We start from the raw sequence: 19143 nt of genomic DNA, 5'->3' as shown, positions 1-19143 counted from the left end.
AGTGAGAAACTGCAGCTGCACCCCCCTCCTCGTTATAGTACTATTTACTATAGAAATAGACAGAATCTGTATTGTGGGTCTGTATTCCAATCCTGTATTATTACATTTGAGTGAATAAAGGCTATACACAAATATAAAAAGGGGGAAGGGTGACGCAATTTGCTTAAAGGGGTCGCCCCATGAAAGACAACCCACTTCCAGATCCCTGACTTGCAGCGATCAACTAATTGTTGGGGCTGCCAGAAGTGGGACCCAGGAGACATAGTAGATCCACAGCGTAAAACAATAGTACAAAGAAATGAATGAGATTTCAAGAAACCCCAAATTGATGCTTTCCCCACGGAGTTCAAAGACGACGCCAAAATCCCCATCAAGTTTAAAGAGTTGCAGATTCTGCTACCACTTACTTTGCAGCAAAATCCCCAGGTAGGTACAATGATAATGCACCTTCTTCCAACTCCCTACAGTGGCTTGCCCGCTTCTCCCGCCAGCCTCTACATCCAGTAGGGACTAGTGGGGGAGCAGCTGAAGATCTGGATGGGAATGAGGGAAGCAGGAGTATTAGAGATGAGCGAACGTACTCGGTAAGGCTGATTTCGCAATCGAGCACCGCGATTTTCGAGTACTTCACTACTCGGGTGAAAAGTACTCGGGGGCGCTGTGGGGCGGGGCGTGGCGGAGCGGGGGGGTAGCAGCGCGGAACAGGTGGGAGCTCTCTCTCCCTCTCCCCCCCACTCCCCTCTGCAACCCCCCGCTCACCCACAGCGCCCCCGAGTACTTTTCACCCGAGTAGTGAAGTTACTCGATTGCGAAATCGGCCTTACCGAGTACGTTCGCTCATCTCTGAGTATCTGATTTTCATGTAAGCGGATTCGCAGATTTGGTGATCTTGTCACTAAGGATTATCTGCAGGTTAACTGTGGAAAATCTGAACTGCAAATCCACCCTGTGTGAACCTAAAAGTTAGAGAACACCCTCATGAAGGCTCATCTAAAAACTTTCTGCTACAATTAAAAAAAAAAAAAAAAAAAAAAAAGCGCCTAAGGGACCTTTCAGATGGGTGAAATTTGGCTGCAATATATGGAATATTCTGCACCAAAGTCCACATGCCTCGTGTAATTTTTTTTTTTATTTTGATACTTAAGCTTTATTAGGTTTTTAAGTTTTACAAAAACATACAACATTCCCTATATTGGGTACATGTATACAAGTAACAGAAAGTAGTAGAAGACATTGCCAGAACGCAGCTGGATACCTGGTTTGATTAGTATGCATAACACCGCGTTAACAAGAAAAGGAGTCTGTAAAGATTATGTGACAATTCCAAACACAATTCTTCACCAAGGCAGGAAGTTCCCATAAGGGTGCAAGTATACTCAACAAGCTATAATCTAGAATACACAAAAAGCAAACAACTAGGAAGAACAGGCGCACTGGACAAGGCTAGTAATTAACCCCTTCCCGGCCCAGGACGTACCGGTACATCCTGGGAGCCTGGTACTTCCCGCAACAGGACGTTCCGGTACGTCCTGGGGATAGCGCGAGATCACATATGATCCCGCGCTATCCCGCAGCGGGAGCCGGCTGTCAGTCACAGCCGGTGTCCCGCTGCAACAGCGGGGGGGCATCGGAGATGCGCCCCCCGCTGTTAACCCCTTCCCTGCCGCAATCTATGTAGATCGCGGCAGGGAAAGAGTTCACAGAGGGACCGCACTCCCTCTGTGTCTCCAGCCGGCACTCACGATGTCATCGCGAGAGCCCGGCCTGTCACCATGGCAACAGGACGCCAGACACTGGCGTCCTGTATTGCCTATGATCGCTGTATAAGCGATAAGGCATGGCAGAGCAGTAGCTCTGCCATGCCTTATGACAGCGATCATAGGCATAGTGCTGCAAGTCCCTCAGAGGGACTCAAATAGTGTAAAAGAAAACAAAAATGTAAAAAAAAACAAAAAAAAACAACCTTTTTTTATGCTTTTTCTAATATTAGCATAAAAAAAAGGTAAAAAAAATTAAAACCCCACATATTGGGTATTGACGCGTCCGTAACGACGTGTACAAAAAGTTGAACACACTTTATTTTGTACGGCAAAAAGGAAACGCTAAAAAACAGAGGCAAAATGCTAATTTTTAGCATTTTGCCTCCCAAAAAATGCAATAAAAGTGATTAAAAAAGCCGTACATTCCCCAAAATGGAACCAACAAAAACTACAGCTCGTCTCGCCCTTATAGAGCTCCGTACATAGAAAAATAAAAAAGTTACAGGACTTTGAATGCAGCTATAGAGAAAAAAAAAAAGATTTCCAAAAAAAGGGTTTTTATTGCAAAAGTGTGTAAAAACCTAAAAAAAAATATAAGAATTTTGGTATCATTGTAACCGTACCGACCCGCAGAAAAAATTTAGTGTCATGTATGCTGCATGATTAACGCTGTAAAAAAAAATCTATGGCAGAATTGATGCGTTTTCTCTCCGTTATCATAAAAAAAAAAAAAAAAAAGTTTTACGATATTGTCTATGTACCCAAAAGTGGCACCGATAAAAACTCCAGCTCGCCACGCAAAAAACAAGCCCTTATACGGCCGCGTCCACAGAAAAATAAAAAAGTTATGGCTTTTGAAAAATGGAGATGGAGGAGATGGAAAAATACCAAAAATCGCTTGGTCCTCAACGCCAAAATAGGCCGTGTCCTTAAGGGGTTAAGGGGCATCTGCAAAGAACAAGCCATCACAATCCACACAGTGGCGTGTGAACGGCGTAACAATGCCCGCATTCCCATCCCGTGAGAAGACTCTTCTCGCATTAAGGAAAGTAAAAAGAAAGAAAGAAGAGGGAAAAAAAGGGGAGAGGAAGAGGGAAAGAGCCTGAGGAGCAACTTGTGAGGCTCACCCCAGGTAGTGTGCCAGGCAACTCCCTAGGGGTCAAACTGAGAATGGAACCACCACTTAAGGGGCCTGTGGCTGTTTAGTCGGCCTATATTTCCAGAATCTTGTTACAAAATTAAGCAGTTTTCAATTCTGCATCACAATTAGCATTTAGACATGCGGGTATTGGTGCAGAATTCCGCAGCAGCAGGTTCCGTCGCATATTGCAGACAAATTCCAGCCTTTGTGAAAGGTCCCTAAATGGTTCTCTTTGCACAGTCCTACATTTTCGATGCTGTGAAAATCCACAATATATTGGAGTTGTGTGCTAGAAACAAGTGCTGAATTAAAGGATCTCACTGTATATGACTACTATCTACTATGGGTGCAGATGGTTTCGAGAAAATGTAAGTCACTAATTAATAGTCTGACACCGAGCAACAGTCGAGGGATCACACAAATAAGACTTGAAGAAAACAGGGTTTATTTTTCAATACACACACAAAAAAACCAATATCATATGAACAGTTCATCTTCTAGACATCTGATATAAAAATATACAGTCACACAGTGCAGGAATTACGTCAGGTCTTCTGACGGGTGGGAAAGTAGGGACGGCAGTTTTTTTCCCTATCAGCTCATTAACATAGAAGATTTGGGCTGTATACAAGGGTGTCCTGACTATTAATTAGGGAAATCTCCAGCCTCCCTGATGAATAGCATCACACCCATGACACCAATAACTGGGCAGTGGCCTGGATATGTTGAGGCCGCTGCTCGGTAATAAGTTATGCAACCGCTGGGGGACAACTTTTTAATCATAGGGGTCTCATGTAGGTCCACAGTTGCCACATCCATTGGGATAAAGGGGTAGAGGTCTACATTTATAATGCCTCCAGCACTTCTATCCTGGCTCCTAGGTGAAATAGAAGAAGACGGCAGCCAGGACCAGCACTGAACTGTGGTTCTGTTTTATCTTCAATTCTATGGCAGCAGTAGAGAGGTGGCCAAGTGAGGGGAGCGGGCAGCTGTACCAGCGCCCTTAATGTCTCTTCTTTTTACCTCCCTAGTTGCAAGGTAGATTTGTGTATACGTTTCAGGCTCCCTCCTGGTTCTGTTCACCGTCCTCACGTCTCTTCCAGATCTTTTGGGGACAAATGAATAATCATTAACCGAGTTGTCGAATAATACTTATTATTACCTAATAATGGTCCGAGTTCTGACTAGACGTATGTTCTGTGCTAGTGAAGAAATGACGTTGCACCATCGATATAAAGCACAACACTCCAACATCTCAGACTGGAGTGCAGATTCCTTGAATCACTTCAGATACTTCAAGGAGTTCATTTACTTCAGAAGTAAAGGAGGTCACTGAAGTGTCAGTGCATGAAGACGAAAACCACATACCTGAATATAAGCTTCTGATAGCGTGATCATCTGGGGTAGGATATCTGTTACCTGCAAGTCTTGCAGTTCATACCATTTCCCGGTGCCCTAGACACAGATAATGTAGACTGTTAAAGAGATTTCCACCAATCAGACATTTATGACATCAAATTGACACATCAAGTGGAACGTGGATAGAACATGACAACTAAGTAATTATATATGCCACTCCTGTCTTCCCTCTGCTGGAGGAATTAGTGGGTGGTTGAAGTGGAGCGCTCTGCACCCAACCAACACTGTTAGAGGACTCAGGCCTTGAATCCAGGAAAGGGGTTCAAATCCCTGTTAGGCTGGGGTTGATCTTCCCCCTTAGGTCCACCCAACCAGATGATCTATCTTTATTCGGCAGCATGTTGTGGAGCTATCGGAATCCTCCTCCTCCTGGCTCAGTCTCTTCCCCTCGGATGTTCATAAGCGCAGCCATCAGCCCATCAATGCTGCCACAACACAATCACCTAGTTTTGGAGCTGTATTTATTCACCAAGCTGTTCTGGTGTGGATATGCTGCTGTTTTCTGCACAAGTAGTATTCAGGCAGACTACCTATCGGTGCTAGATTATATATATATATAAACCTTTTTTTTTATTATTACGTGGGTGGGGCACCAACAAAAATTAGGGTATCATCTAGCCTAAGATCAGCACTGTTTGCAGCCTAAGCCTTTGCGCACATTACATAAGAGTCTTCTGTCAGAGATATATGTGCCAAGGATTTCAATGCCATAGGAGTCGAAAACACTCTTCTCTTTTAGCTTCCGCCAATAAATGGGCATTGTGAGCAGAGCCTAAAAGTAGGGCTAAAACTGCTAGTTTTGGTCTTGTGTGCCCATGTTGCACATGCAAAACTATCAGAAAGTTGTGCTTTCCCCATTGTAAGTTCAGATGCACAACACTATGCAAACGGTGCAACTTAATGTTTTTACATGGAAACTACAGAGTGATTCTCCACAGGAGCGCTGATAACATTGTATTCAGCTCCAGTCCCATGGCAGAACAAAGGGTCTGTATGCAGATAACAGATCACCTACAGTTCTCTGCATACAGCTCAGGGAGGCTCATTAACATGCAAATGAAGCTAACAAGCTACTAATTGGCTTTCGTGCCCATTAGTAGCTTATGCAAAATGATCGCTCAAACTGTCATTCTCCCTATCTTCTGAACGAATTTTGAGTGATCATCTTTGCGTGTAAATGGAGCTTAAATGTAGCCCCCAACCTTAAGATGTAATGCTGATGGAGTCATTAATAAATGGTGACAACAATACAGCGCTATGGGAGTGGAAGCCATAGTATACTCACATGGTGGAGAACATGGATACGGTATGAGCCTTCATTGGGTTTCCCATCATGCACTATGTTTGCTATAAGATCATACGTCGTGTTCTTGTGCATAGTCTGATATTCTTCGGCCAGATACTCACGTAGATCCACATTCCTAGAGGAAACGATGGAGAAGACATGGTGTGCCATGAAAAATCCACCTCAAGAAGCACTAAAACCACAGATGCATCCTACGACATTGATGATCCAAAGTGAGTGGAGTGAATGGAGACATTCCTCACATTGCTCGCATAATATGGGTGTAATATATATATATATATTATGATTAGCAAGCTACATGAGCAATGTCCCCACTCACTGTGGATCATCAATGTAGTAGGATGCACCTGTGGTTTTGGTGCTTATATACTGTATATCTGGGGTAATGAATCTGAGCCCACCAGTCATTGTGCAAGTGAAGACCACAATGAATGAGTACTCAGCATGGATTACTTAGTCAATACTAAATCAATATAAATCCAGAAACTAGCACACAAGTAGCGCAGCACTACAGTAAGACAGCGTCCCAATAAGGTGCCATTTACTCACGTGATGGGAAAATTGACAATAGTTGGGTTTTTCTCCACGAAAAAGTTGTTCTTGGTAAAACGCTTTATACAGAATATCAAGTATGGAGGCAACTTGGTCAGCTGGAAACGCTTCAGGAAGTTCTCCTTGTAGGTCTTGTACTCCTGTAATGGTAAGCGCAGCTACTAAGTGGCCTTCTAAAGGATTCAGGCATCAGAAGAAAACATTCACAGGTAGTGGGTGCAGAAATATTGAACATGGATAAATGCGTAAGGTTTGTACGTCATTGGATGGTTCTCCGGTATGTAGGGAGGGGGGGTCTATTTATCTCTATGAGGACCGCTGAAGACAAGCAGAGTACAGGTCTTAATCTCCAGCGGTACAACAAAGACAAATGAAGCAGCAGTGGTCATGCTCGGCAACATACAGGGGGCACTGGACCCCCGTTCTTGTGATCTGACACTTATGTGGATAGAAAGTAAGTGAATACATTGGGACAACCCCTTTACATACCTTGTGGTGTCGTGTCATTATGTCAGCTGTACAGAGATGGGTATAAATTATATATAGTAACACTACAAATGGGTTGGCATTTGTGGCGGTACCTTTTCTGTGATGCCATTGAACTTGGCCAGGATACTGAAGAGTGGGACTTGGGGGATGATGAGCTGCTCCTTCTCATCCTTGTAGAGGGGGGCAGTGGGGAGGTCCAGCGTCAGGTACATAAAGGGGGACTCCAACATTTTCTCCTGGTACTCTTCATTTTCGAGTAGCGCCTCCTTCTCCTCTGATGGCTGCAGACAGAAGACAGTTTTGTAACCTACATGGGCTGTCGAATCACAGCCATCCCATTTACTATGGGAGTCACCTGGTGACCACTATGGTTCTGGATCATGGGACCCCCAGCAAGCAGCTGATATTCTCCTAGCCTGGCAGACTGCTCCGATGAAGGGTAATGGCAGTAAAGCATTGAGGCCAGTGAGATTACGGCCTGTTCACGTTAGCAGCTCTCCATTCTGGCTCATAGAGGGATGGGGCTATAGTCTCTGAGGTTCCCATGTGCCCTAAGAAAGCATACAGGAAGTGACGGTCCTGATGGCACAACCCCGATAAAGGACAAATATAATTGGGCAAGAGGCAAAAATTCTCAAGTGCAAAGCAAACAATGTCTGGGGACGTAAACAGGAACATTTCATTCCCATTTCTTGAGTGCTTCGGAGTGATCAGACCTGTGGAAACTGTTCTCATGCAGAATCTTTATTTCTCCTTAACCCCTTCCCACCGGGTGTTATACATGTACGGCGCACGTAAGGCTTCGGAGTCCATTTTATACGCAGAAGCCAAACCCGCTACATACAAAGTGGGCATCAGCCATCTTTGATAGCCAACAGCCATGATCAGTATCCACGTTAATTGTAGCCGTTAACCCTTTAAACGCTGTTGTCAATTTATAAACTCTTTAACGTCTTCCAGCATGTTATACGGCACTTTATAGGATACCATTAGAAATACAACTCATCCCACGAAAAACAAGCCCTCATGCAGCCTTAGAACCAGGAAAATAAAACTGCTATGCTTTACATGGGATGACTCGTTTAAACCGGCGCCCAAGAGAGTGTTGTCACCGCTAGTTGTTCACGCAGTATGTTTAGCCAGGCAGATCATTGAGAATCGCTCCCTTCTTGCTCAGCGCCCCACATTCTATGTGAAACACTGAGCGGAGAGCGATCAGACGTAACGGGAAGTGAGCGAACCAGCGATGATGTTAATGTAGGCGGAAACGGAATGACAAATAAAAAGCGAACGAATAGTGCACGAAGGCTTCACGTTAAACGGAACAATTCTCGCGCACGCTTGTTAGTTGCAATTAATTTTGAGCAACAATCGTTACGTGTAAACGAGCCTTTAGATTCTGTCTTACATGTCAAGGATACAGGCGTAGAATTCTCATCGTATGGGCTCAGTTTTTTTTTAACTCTTACCAAATCAGGATGAGGCAATTTCTTCGTAAAAATCCGCATTGATCCCTGGAATACTTCTGTTACAATGGCTGGAAATAAAATTATATTGTAAGTAGAATGGAGTCCATTAAATCAGTAAAAGTAATGCTAAAGACACAAGACACACCTAGATATTTAAAGGAGCTGAAAGACAAGGTTGTAGCCTTCCGTAAATAGCGCCAATCTTGTCTGATGCCCATTTCTGCAATTGCAGCTCCGTGCCACTGTGATAATGCATCAGGAAGGAGAACTTATAAACAAGGTTCAGGGATGCAGAGTAAAACGGAACTGTAGATGGCGTTTGGGGAGAAAAGCCTAGTTAGCGGCACTCCTCCAATCAGTGATGCCGCTAAGACAAACGTCACCACTAACTGACAGACTGCTTGTCCCCGAACTCCAACCATACATCCCTTTCATGGGGGTGTGGAAGCAGAAAGCAGCGTCTCCCCCGAACTCTGCTCTTTATCTGCTGTCCTAACTTTTGGCGCGTGTACACAGAATACTTGAATTTAAAAGGCGTTTTCCGGGACCAAGACATTGACCGATCCTCACAATAGGCCATCATGGTCTGACAGGTTGGGGTTCACTGCTCAGGACCCATGGCATTCAGCTGATTGAAGCAGTCGCAGTATTTGGGCGCGTGCCGTGGCCTCTTCTCGGGCGCGTGACGTCATGTTCATCACTCGCATGGCTCAAGAACAGCTCAGTCCCATTCTAGTGAACAGGAGCGAGATGCTATAGCAGGCACAGCCATTACAAAACGTACAGCGCTGTGCACGGTATGCACTGAAGTGGACTCTTCAAACAGCTGACCAGCGCACCCCCACGATCTGATATTGATGACCCGTTGATCAGCCAGCTGGTGAAACAGTTTGTTCATCCGCTGACCGAAAAATGCAAACAAGGAGATGTGCAGCCGATCAAAGACATCCGTACAGGGACGAACGATTATATTGATGATCGGTTGAACCCATAGAACAGAACAGATAATTTGCCCGTGTACACAGCGAGGACAAGCACGTGGTTAGCACGGGCAGATTATTATCTGCCCATATAAAAGGAACATTAGTCTCTCACTTCAAATGCAACAATCAATGTTGCCTGCAGCATTTAAAGAGTTAAACATCAGAAATCATCGCTTCCCCTGATCTCGCTGTGAGAACGGAGCTGCAGCGGTTTATTACAACCGCGCCTGGTCACGCAGGCATAGCAGCAGAGCGTACGATCAGCGTGACGAGGAGGACGCTCATCATTACGTGGAAACTACCCGCGGCTCATGAGGAGCGTACTCCTCGCAGGACGTCGACCGGTTAAATAAGGGATTGATCGGCGGCGCTGAAGGAAACATCAGAGTAATGTTCTTTAGCGGTCATTTGTCCGTTTGTAAGTAACCTGCTGTCTGAAAGGCCGTGAAGTGTGTTAAAGTGGTCGTGTCCCAGTGGGCAGCGAATGAGTAGCAGCAGGACGTCTCAGGACGGAGTACTAAGCACCTAGGTAATATGAAGAAAAGGAAAGTGATGGCGGAGGAGAGCGTGATCCGAGACACCGCAGGAGGGGAAGTAAGACGTAACAGAGTTATCAGCCCCATCAGCAGCCATCTATGTCATCAGCCATTAGACCTAGTAGAGCATTTACTGTGATGCGGGTCATAAAATACTACTTTGGAAAATGTGGATCATATACACTCTGTGTACAAATACACAAATAAACCAAGCACCTAGTTGTCGTTTTGTTGTAAACCCGGCATGACGTTCCATCTCAGACAGATATACAAATGATTAGATGAACAGTATCGTCACCCGAGGCCCTAAAAGTGGTTCCCCCTTGGCCTATAAGAGGCTCTCAGAGGCTCCTTGTGTGTGGTGACCTCTTCTTTCGCTTGTGTAGAGCTTGTTAACCACTAGACGCCTCTATGACGCAGAGAAGAGATTTCACCCGTTACCAGAGTCTGAGAGGGGCGCATTATTGGGATGTGAGAAGCTGGATGGTCGTATCGATGAATTGTCCTCCACCGGCCGTTCTGACCAGACTGGAAGGACCAGTGGATGTGTGAGGGAACACAAACACTCAACAGACCACCAGTAGAGAGGATTGTCTGACAATCTAAAAGGTCCATTTACACTAAAAGATGATCGCTCAAATGACAGTTTGAGAGACAGTTTTGAGCGATCATCTTTGCATAAACTATTAAGTAGCTACTTAATAGTTAAATGCAGGCGGAGCAGGATAATACTGACAGCTCCAAGAACAGCAGCTGTTTTGTATATGCAAACAGCTGCTTTGTTCTCGGAGCTTTCAGCTGGTGTCCCGTTGAGCTGATAGTGCCGAGAACAGCAGGAGCTGCTTTTTTCTGAGAGCTATTGCTGAGAGCTTCGTGCGGCATACCAGCTGAAAGAATGCTATTAGCTGGTATCCCGCGGAGAACTTAGCGCACAGCGCTGATAAGGTTCATTGGTGATTCCTAGCTTGCTAAAAATCAGCGATGAACGAACAGTACATGTAGGCAGCATGTTCAGACACAACGATTATCGCTCAAAAGATGGCTTTTGAGCGATAATCGTTGTGTCTAAAAGGGCCTTTACTGTTTCGTTGTCCGCCATCCAGACACAGGTGGCGCCATCGTTCCCAGGTGCTTGGCTGAAGGACATTTGGTTTCACGGAGCCCATTACTTGTACTGCTTTTGACACCCAACCACCATTGCCTCTATTTGCAGTGGTGTTGTGAATGACGAAACTGGATGCTACAGAGTGGGCCCAGGTTCTCTTCAGCGATGAATCCAGGTTTAGTTTGGGCATTGATGATGGCCGTGTTAGTGTCTGAAGACCTTGGGGTGAGCGCCTCAATCCTGCCTTTGCTGTGAAGTGACACACTGCCCCCTGCTGGTGTGATGGTCTAGGAGGCCATCGCATACGAAAGTCAGTCCCCCCTAGTAGTGGTACGAGGGACAATGACAGCTCAGCGATATGTTCAGGACATCCTGCAGCCACATGTGTTCCTCTCATGGTGGCTTCCATGAGGCATTTCCTAGCAGTATAATGCTCGGCCGCACACACAAGGGGGTCACAGGAATGTCCCCACAACTGTCACACTTCTGTTGCTGCCCAACTGCCAGATTTATCATCCAAAGAACATGTATGGGACCATCTGGGACACCAACTTAGTCTACGAGTGTACACAACCCGTATCACATCTTGTATCCAAGCTAGTAATGGTACAGCAGGGTACTAGGGCCTCAATTCAAGGGGTCAGTTTTCCACAATAAACTCTCCTTCTGCTCTGATATTGTAATCACTTACTTGTATCAGCGGGAAAGTCGTACTGAGAAAGTTTCATTTGATTCCAACAACTCCTTATAGGGGAAGGAATTTTCATTTTTCCAATGAGTGTATATATATTTTTTGCAAGAATTTTCGGGGAACCACTAAACCTACAAATCAATAATGGGTATCACACTGGCGTCATACAGCGGTTGTAATGAATCACCCCAGACCTGCACTGAACCAGAAGTGGAGACTAGTAACAAGCAGCACATATGGATTGCCAAAGGATCCCTTCAGGTCCGGGATGGACCCAAACAATAGGAGGATTTATTCAGTATCCAGAAAATAAGAACTTTCATAGACATTAATTGAAACCCCCAAGAAGGGTTGTAGTGTAGCCAGCCAGATTCTACTCCCTTTACGACATCTCCATCATTCCTCTCTGCATGTACACGAACTATTACTTACTTTTCTTTTTCTTGTTGCCACCAAGAGCCGAGCTTAAAGCATTTAGGAACCAGGAAAGAAAATCAACACCATCACCTAGAAAACACACAAAAGGTAACGAGTTGTGCAAACTGCTGAATCTAAAGGAAGTTCTAGACATTAACAGCTATGGACATAATCACAACATTTCCCCAGCTTCCCCATACACAGGAACACTAATTATACCCAAAACGTTCATGTGTTTAAGGGAAGTAAGCAGCAGCCAACAGCTAGCTTATCTCCCAGAGAACAAAAGGATCATGCATTAACATTCAATGTTCCCGATCCTTCAAATCGGAGTCCTCTGGACCCGTCATTATCGGCTGGTTTAGACAACTATATTCTCATGTGTATGGGGACCCTAGAGGAAGTTTCAAAGTGAATGGACAAAAGTGAAAAACAGCCTATTAAGTCCCTGTAGAGGATCTATCCCTAAAACATGGCACACAAGGAAGGGAAGAAGCAACCTCTAATCTATCCTCCAACAGTTCAAAAGACCCTGGAAGTTTCAAAAGTAATCAGGGGTCAGATAACCTGAAAATTAATTCAAATGCCTGCAGAACCTCTTGCAATGTAGCGGCACTGATGCCAGCCGCATACAAGATGAAAAGTTATGTAGCGATTAGACATACCCCGATTGTTAATTAAATCACCTACATCCACGTGACTGCTGCAGCCAATCAGTCTTGTGCCACACATACTAGCATTACTACGGAGGCCGGTGATTGGCTGCAGCAGTGATGTGTATCTATGGCACATCATCACTGTAGGTAAAGTAAGCACATATGGCGGGGACCTCTGTCATCAGGGTGCTGGACTAGACAGGTGAGAATAGACGTTCTGTTATTTTATAACATTTCATTCATTATATTCGCAGGCAATCCCCCTTTCAGAGGACTTTACAATGATTTGTACATACGAATGACGTTGCGTCCGAGCTCCGATCTCACCCTGTTTCGTGATCTGGAAGTTCTTCTTACTGCACAGAACCACAGCCTGCAACATCTCATGTGGGGAAACGTGCGCCTTAAAGTTTCTGGGGTTCCACAGTTTACGCATCAGCTCCCCGAACCTCTGTACCAAGAGGAACATTATATCTCCCGGTGGGCGCTGAATTGCACGGTAATTCTCTTCCTCCAAGAAGTAGTTCCTCAGAGGGGGAACATTGGATAACGCCTAGAAGAGATATGCAAGTATGTACATGGGTAAGAGCAAACAGGACTTGGCATGTAACACCGCACATTGTACACTGCAATGTTACAACGAAGCACCCTATGATTATTAACCCCTTAAGAACCAAGCTCGGTAAATAATGGCGCTGGCTTTTAATCCCGGCCGATAGAATAAGTAAAAAAAAGATGAAAAAAAGATATAAGATCCGATCCCCCTCCATACAAACCCCTAACCTCCAGGACATGAATGTATCTCCTGTAGAGTTAAAGGGGTTCTCCCACAAAAAGGCCGTACGACAGTCATTAGACCCACACAGGCTGCTTTTCCTTTGACAACTCTAGACCTCTGATCTGGAGTTCTTGGCTTTCAAACTGTTGCAACACTACAACAACTCCAATCATGCCCTGACGAACTGGAGTTGTAGTTTTCCAACAGCTGAAGAGTCACTGCTCTATATTACTAATCTGCACCATCTGAGCCCCTATGACCAGAAACAGCACAGTGCACACAATAAATGCAGACCTGAGCTATGCAGATGGACTCAGACCGGGCATCAGTGAGGATATGTCCTCCCCAATACAGACCTGAACTCTGCAGATGGACTCAGACCAGACATCAGTGAGGATATGTCCCCCCCTTATACAGATCTGAGCTTTGCTAATGGACTCAGACCAGACATCAGTGAGGATATGTCCTCCCCTAGACAGATCTGAGCTTTGCTGATGGACTCAGACCAGACATCAGTGAGGATATGTCCTCCCCTAGACAGATCTGAACTCTGCTGATGGACTCAGACCAGACATCAGTGAGAATATGCCCCCCCCCCCCCCTTATACAGATCTGAGCTTTGCTGATGGACTCAGACCAGACATCAGTGAGAATATGTCCTCCCCTATACAGACCTGAACTATGCTGATGGACTCAGACCAGACATCAGTGAGGATATGTCCCCCCCTTATACAGATCTGAGCTTTGCTGATGGACTCAGACCAGACATCAGTGAGGATATGTCCTCCCCTAGACAGATCTGAACTCTGCTGATGGACTCAGACCAGACATCAGTGAGAATATGTCCTCCCCTATACAGACCTGAACTCTGCTGATGGACTCAGACCAGACATCAGTGAGGATATGTCCTCCCCAATACAGACCTGAACTCTGCAGATGGACTCAGACCAGACATCAGTGAGGATATGCCCCCCCCTTATACAGATCTGAGCTTTGCTGATGGACTCCAACCAGACATCAGTGAGGATATGTCCTCCGCTACACAGACCTGAACTCTGCTGATAGACTCCGACCAGACATCAGTGAGAATATGTCCTCCCCTATACAGACCTGAACTCTGCTGATGGACTTAGACCAGACATCAGTGAGAATATGTCCTCCCCTAGACAGATCTGCAGTACTAGCAATTCTTCCTTCACAAGGAGAGATTTCATATTTATGCAATCCCTCCCAAAATGTTTGTTAATCAAACATGATCCCCCCCTCTAAGAATGCGAGACTCTCTTGCACTCACCTGCAATACAGCATTGGCGTAGTCATTAGCTTTGATGTTATTGAGCCCCACAATGCCTGGTAGGTAGGTGGTGCCATCATAGGCCCGAGACAACTTGGCTTGTTTGTCCAGATTGCTAATTTGAGCTTTAGTGAATGTTGGCTTCAATACATACTGAGGAATAAATGTATGACAGTGTGATGCACAGACCTTGAGAAGTGGGAGGATTGGGGCCCTTTGACATGCAACAATTAGCGTTCAAAAAAAATTGTTGGATCGTGCGAATTTGAATGCGAATCCTTCAGTGGAAACAAGGCTGATAATTGGGCGCCGAACAAGAATTTGTTCGCTTCTCGTTCGTCATTCATTCTATGCAGGTGTCAAAATCATTGTTCGATTGTTTACAGATCAAGCAAACCCCCTTTTAAGATTTGTTATTGTCATGACACATTTTACAGCGAACCAAATGTGGTTATGTAGTCCTCGTCTTATGCTGGATGCAAAATGTTATCGAACTCCCTTAGGAAAAACATTAACTGATGAAAACATGGACAATTTCAAATATCAGCAGACTGGGAGTACCCAACCTATGGTCGTATTACCAAGCAATAAATATAAATCAATCAACCCTATGGCTTGGGGACTCCTGGGCAGTACCGTGGCCACATATGGAAAAACATAAATATCAGCAATCAGTGTGTTCACCGAGTCTCAGTAAGGATATGCGGACTATATGAAAATGACCAAAACAGTACAATATACTGCTGAGCTGTTCAGGATCCCACATGAAAGATGCCCTTTGTGCCAACGATCCATCCTGCCCGGGACTATGTGGGTGGGATCTGTCAGTGATATGTGGGTGCAACCACAACACCTTACATAATAAAGTGCAATGGATGTGGCCATATGGTCCAACTCAGCCAACAAAACACAATGTATACTCAGTTTACACAGTGGGTGCCATTTCTTGCAAATGTAGGCCTCTTAAAAAGTTTGCAAGAGCACCCACCTGCTTTTTTTCCTGTTAGCTGTCCCAAATTAAAGGGGTTGCCCCACCAAAAGAAGATATCCCTTATCCATAGGAAATGGGATAGTCTATCACCCCCTGGGATGATCCCCACCGATCCCAAAAATGGGGGTCCTAGATTGCCCTGTATGAATGGGTGGTTGCACATGCACGCTGCTGCTCCATTCCTCTCACTGAGACTCCCGGAGATAGAGTGCTTGCATTTAGCTATTTCCAGCATTCCTTTTAAATGAATGGAATAGTGATGCACATGTGACTACTGCTTCATTCATTTAGGGACCTTCTGGACCCCTGTTCTTATAACAGAGTCCCTGCTGTTGGATCCCACTCATCAGATACATTATCCCACATCCTATGAATAGGGCATAACTTATTCTGCTGGGACAACCCCTTTGTAACCTGGATAGACCCTTAAGGCTGGGTTCACACGGGTCGGATTTGCCACGGAAATTCTGTACGGCAAATCCGCCCATGGCTCCTAATCCTGAAATTAGCCAGCCATTTGTAAGAGATTTTGCAAAAATCTCATCCACACGGGGTGGCCAATCTGTCGCAACAAAGCCGGGCAGAACCGGTGATGCGGCACGGAATTGACGACCGCAACATGTAATTTTTTTTTCTGTTGCGGCCTCACTCCTCTCTATGGGGAGAGAAAGGCACAACAGAATGCCGGTGGCCGAACCGCTCCAAAACCCATGGGTTTTGAAGCTGCGGCTCTCCTGCGGAAATCTCATGGCTTTTCGGTGCGGCCAAGCCGCGAGATTTCCGTCCCTTGGGAACCCAACCTTAGACTTCCTTTAAATCCACTTCCTAACATTGTAGCAACGTACCGTAATGTCTTCCAGGGATGAATCGATGATTTTGTAGTTATCGGGCAGACAATAAAACATCAGGGTGTGCAGATTGAGGAACACATGATGACTAAACTGAACGCTGTGGATGTAGGCATGAGACTTCAGCCCCCGACCTGCGGATGGAGAAGAGGAGAACATGTGGGAGTCAAGTATCCCCACCCTACCTCCAGTGCCGTTACTCATCATCCAAGCCGGCCACTTACCCTGGAAGTATTTGCCGCACACCAGACAGGCATAGACATTAATGTGGGAAAGGGAAATGGAGCAGAGCTTCTCAAAGTCAAAATCCAGGACGCTCCTGGAAGAAGAAACCAGCATTAAAGAAACTACAGGAACCGTCTAGAATATTTCCTACCACCTCATCGTTACACTGACCTGTTGATGGTGTCCAGGTACGGGCAATGTCTGCTGCGCCGGTCTTCAGGCTCGTGACGACTGTACTTGGCTTCCACTGAAAGATTTAGGGCAGAATGGTAATTTTTTTTATGTACAAATGATCTTAAAATGTTATGGAAATCCAATGAAAATGGTCTTCTAATAGGTCAGATGTGTGAGAAGTCTCCAAAGACATAAATGTACAGTCATATAGTATGCAGGGCTGAAAAAAAAACATATGTCCATCTAGGTCAGCCTGTCACCCCTTCCCCAACACACACACACACACACACACACCTCCACTGTTGATCCAGAAAAAGGTAATAAAAAAAAAAAAAAAAGAGGTAGAAGCCAATTTTTCCCATTTAAAGGGGAGAAAAAAAAACCTTTTCTTCCCGACTCCAATCTGGTAATTGGAATAATCTCCGGATCACCGACCCTTCTGAAGTAATTAGTGATATAACATGTAATATTGTTACGCTCAAGAAAGTCGTCCAGACCCCTATTGTTCTGTTACTGTGGTGGCCTGAAATATAAGTAGTCCGCCATCATATGCGTATCCCATTGTCCGCAGTACTGGTCTTCCACGGTCACCAGTAGTCCGCCATCATATGCGTATCCCATTGTCCGCAGTACTGGTCTTCCACGGTCACCAGTAGTCCGCCATCATATGCGTATCCCATTGTCCGCAGTACTGGTCTTCCACGGTCACCAGTAGTCCGCCATCATATGCGTATCCCATTGTCCGCAGTACTGGTCTTCCACGGTCACCAGTAGTCCGCCATCATATGTGTATCCCATCGTCCGCAGTACTGGTCTTCCACGGTCACCAGTAATCCGCCATCATATGCGTATCCCATTGTCTGCAGCCCTGTCTTCTACAGTCACCAGTAGTCCGCCATCATATGCGTATCCCATCGGCCGCAGTCCTGTTCTTCCACGGTCAACAGTAGCCTGCCATCATATGCGTATCCCATCGTCCGCAGTCCTGTTCTTCCACGGTCACCAGTAGTCCGCCATCATATGCGTATCCCATCGTCCGCAGCCCTGTCTTCTACAATCACCAGTAGTCCGCCATCATATGCGTATCCCATCGTCCGCAGTCCTGTTCTTCTACGATCACCACTAGTCCGGCATCATATTCGTATCCCATCGTCCGCAGTCCTGCTCTTCCACGGTCACCAGTAGTCCACCAGGTACCCCGTGTAGATTCCACAATTCAAACCCGCCGTGGACATGAGCCCTAAGGCCGGCTTCACACAAACGTATTTCCGTGCGCAATACGCAGTGAATGGCAGCCATTGATTTCACCGTGTTCGTTCACATGTGATTATTTTGCAGATAGCACACGCTCTACATTTTTGCACCCCAAATGGTCCCCATAGAAGTCAACTGGGATGCGCAAATGTGAGGAGATGCATGAAACACTGCGGAACTCATTAGACGAATTAGCCATTTCAATTAACGAGTCTGTATGCCGTGCACAAACAGACATGCCCTGCAGGCAGAAAAAGTACAGCCGATCCGCACACAAAAAGGCCTCATCCTTAGCGTAAAGACATTGTGCTAAGACATGCAGAATTGAGCTTACGCTCATGTGAAGCCGGCCTTAAAGCCAGAGATGTGCAGCCCACCATTAACCTTTCGTATGCTCACCTAGATGACACGATCAGCCGATGAATGAGCGTTTGTTCATTCGTCAGCTGATCATGTACCCCGGTCTGTGCTGGGGGGGCGCTGTAGTGCAATCACATAGAAGGAGCATAGCAGCAGGTTGTATGATGGCTGCCATTGTGTATTCTCAGACTAGGACTACAAGTGAGAAGCATGCCTACAATCACTGCCGTCCATGTACAGCAAAGCCAATAGTAAGTTACCCCTCCTCTTGGACCCCCATAAGGAGTCACAGTGGAAGCGGCCATGATAAACAGGCTCCCCATAGCAACCAATCACAGGCCGCCTTACATACTTAGTGAACCGTTCAGAAAACTAAAGCTGAACGCTTATTGGCCGCTCTCCTCGGTAGCGCACAGCTGCATGGTAGCACACTGCAGAGCTCCCGGTGACCCGCACACACCTGCCTCCTCCTCCACATTCTCCTCCGCTTCCCGTTTAAGCCGTTTCTCCACGTTCATCCTTCTGCTACAGCCACAGCTGCGTCCCGAGCCTCGAACCCACCAGAAGTCCCGCCCCCCTGGCACATGGCGAAAACGATAGGGCCATACAGAACGACAACGAGGTCTGAAACGCAGACATGTTCTGGACGCTGATTGGTTCTAAGCGTGTAACCCTTGACCGTAGGTCACCAATCA

General features: G+C 45.8%; 1 protein-coding gene across 1 annotated transcript; it reads right to left on the bottom strand.

The window, feature by feature from the left end:
- Positions 1-3326: 3326 nt before the first annotated feature.
- Positions 3327-19039, bottom strand: USP39 (ubiquitin specific peptidase 39). The gene is made up of 13 exons (XM_066593121.1): positions 18909-19039; positions 16832-16907; positions 16660-16754; positions 16433-16569; positions 14597-14749; positions 12852-13077; positions 11884-11958; positions 8137-8204; positions 6760-6948; positions 6176-6318; positions 5606-5741; positions 4270-4356; positions 3327-4006 (listed from the first exon to the last, which is right to left on the bottom strand). The coding sequence occupies exons 1-13, from the start codon at positions 18964-18966 to the stop codon at positions 3959-3961; spliced, it is 1491 nt and encodes a 496-aa protein (XP_066449218.1). The 5' UTR covers positions 18967-19039; the 3' UTR covers positions 3327-3958.
- Positions 19040-19143: the final 104 nt, after the last annotated feature.

Source organism: Eleutherodactylus coqui, chromosome 2 (assembly GCF_035609145.1).
Source record: "Eleutherodactylus coqui strain aEleCoq1 chromosome 2, aEleCoq1.hap1, whole genome shotgun sequence".
In the NCBI taxonomy this organism is placed as follows: Eukaryota; Metazoa; Chordata; class Amphibia; order Anura; family Eleutherodactylidae; genus Eleutherodactylus; species Eleutherodactylus coqui.
This window is presented reverse-complemented; position numbering and strand designations above follow the sequence as displayed.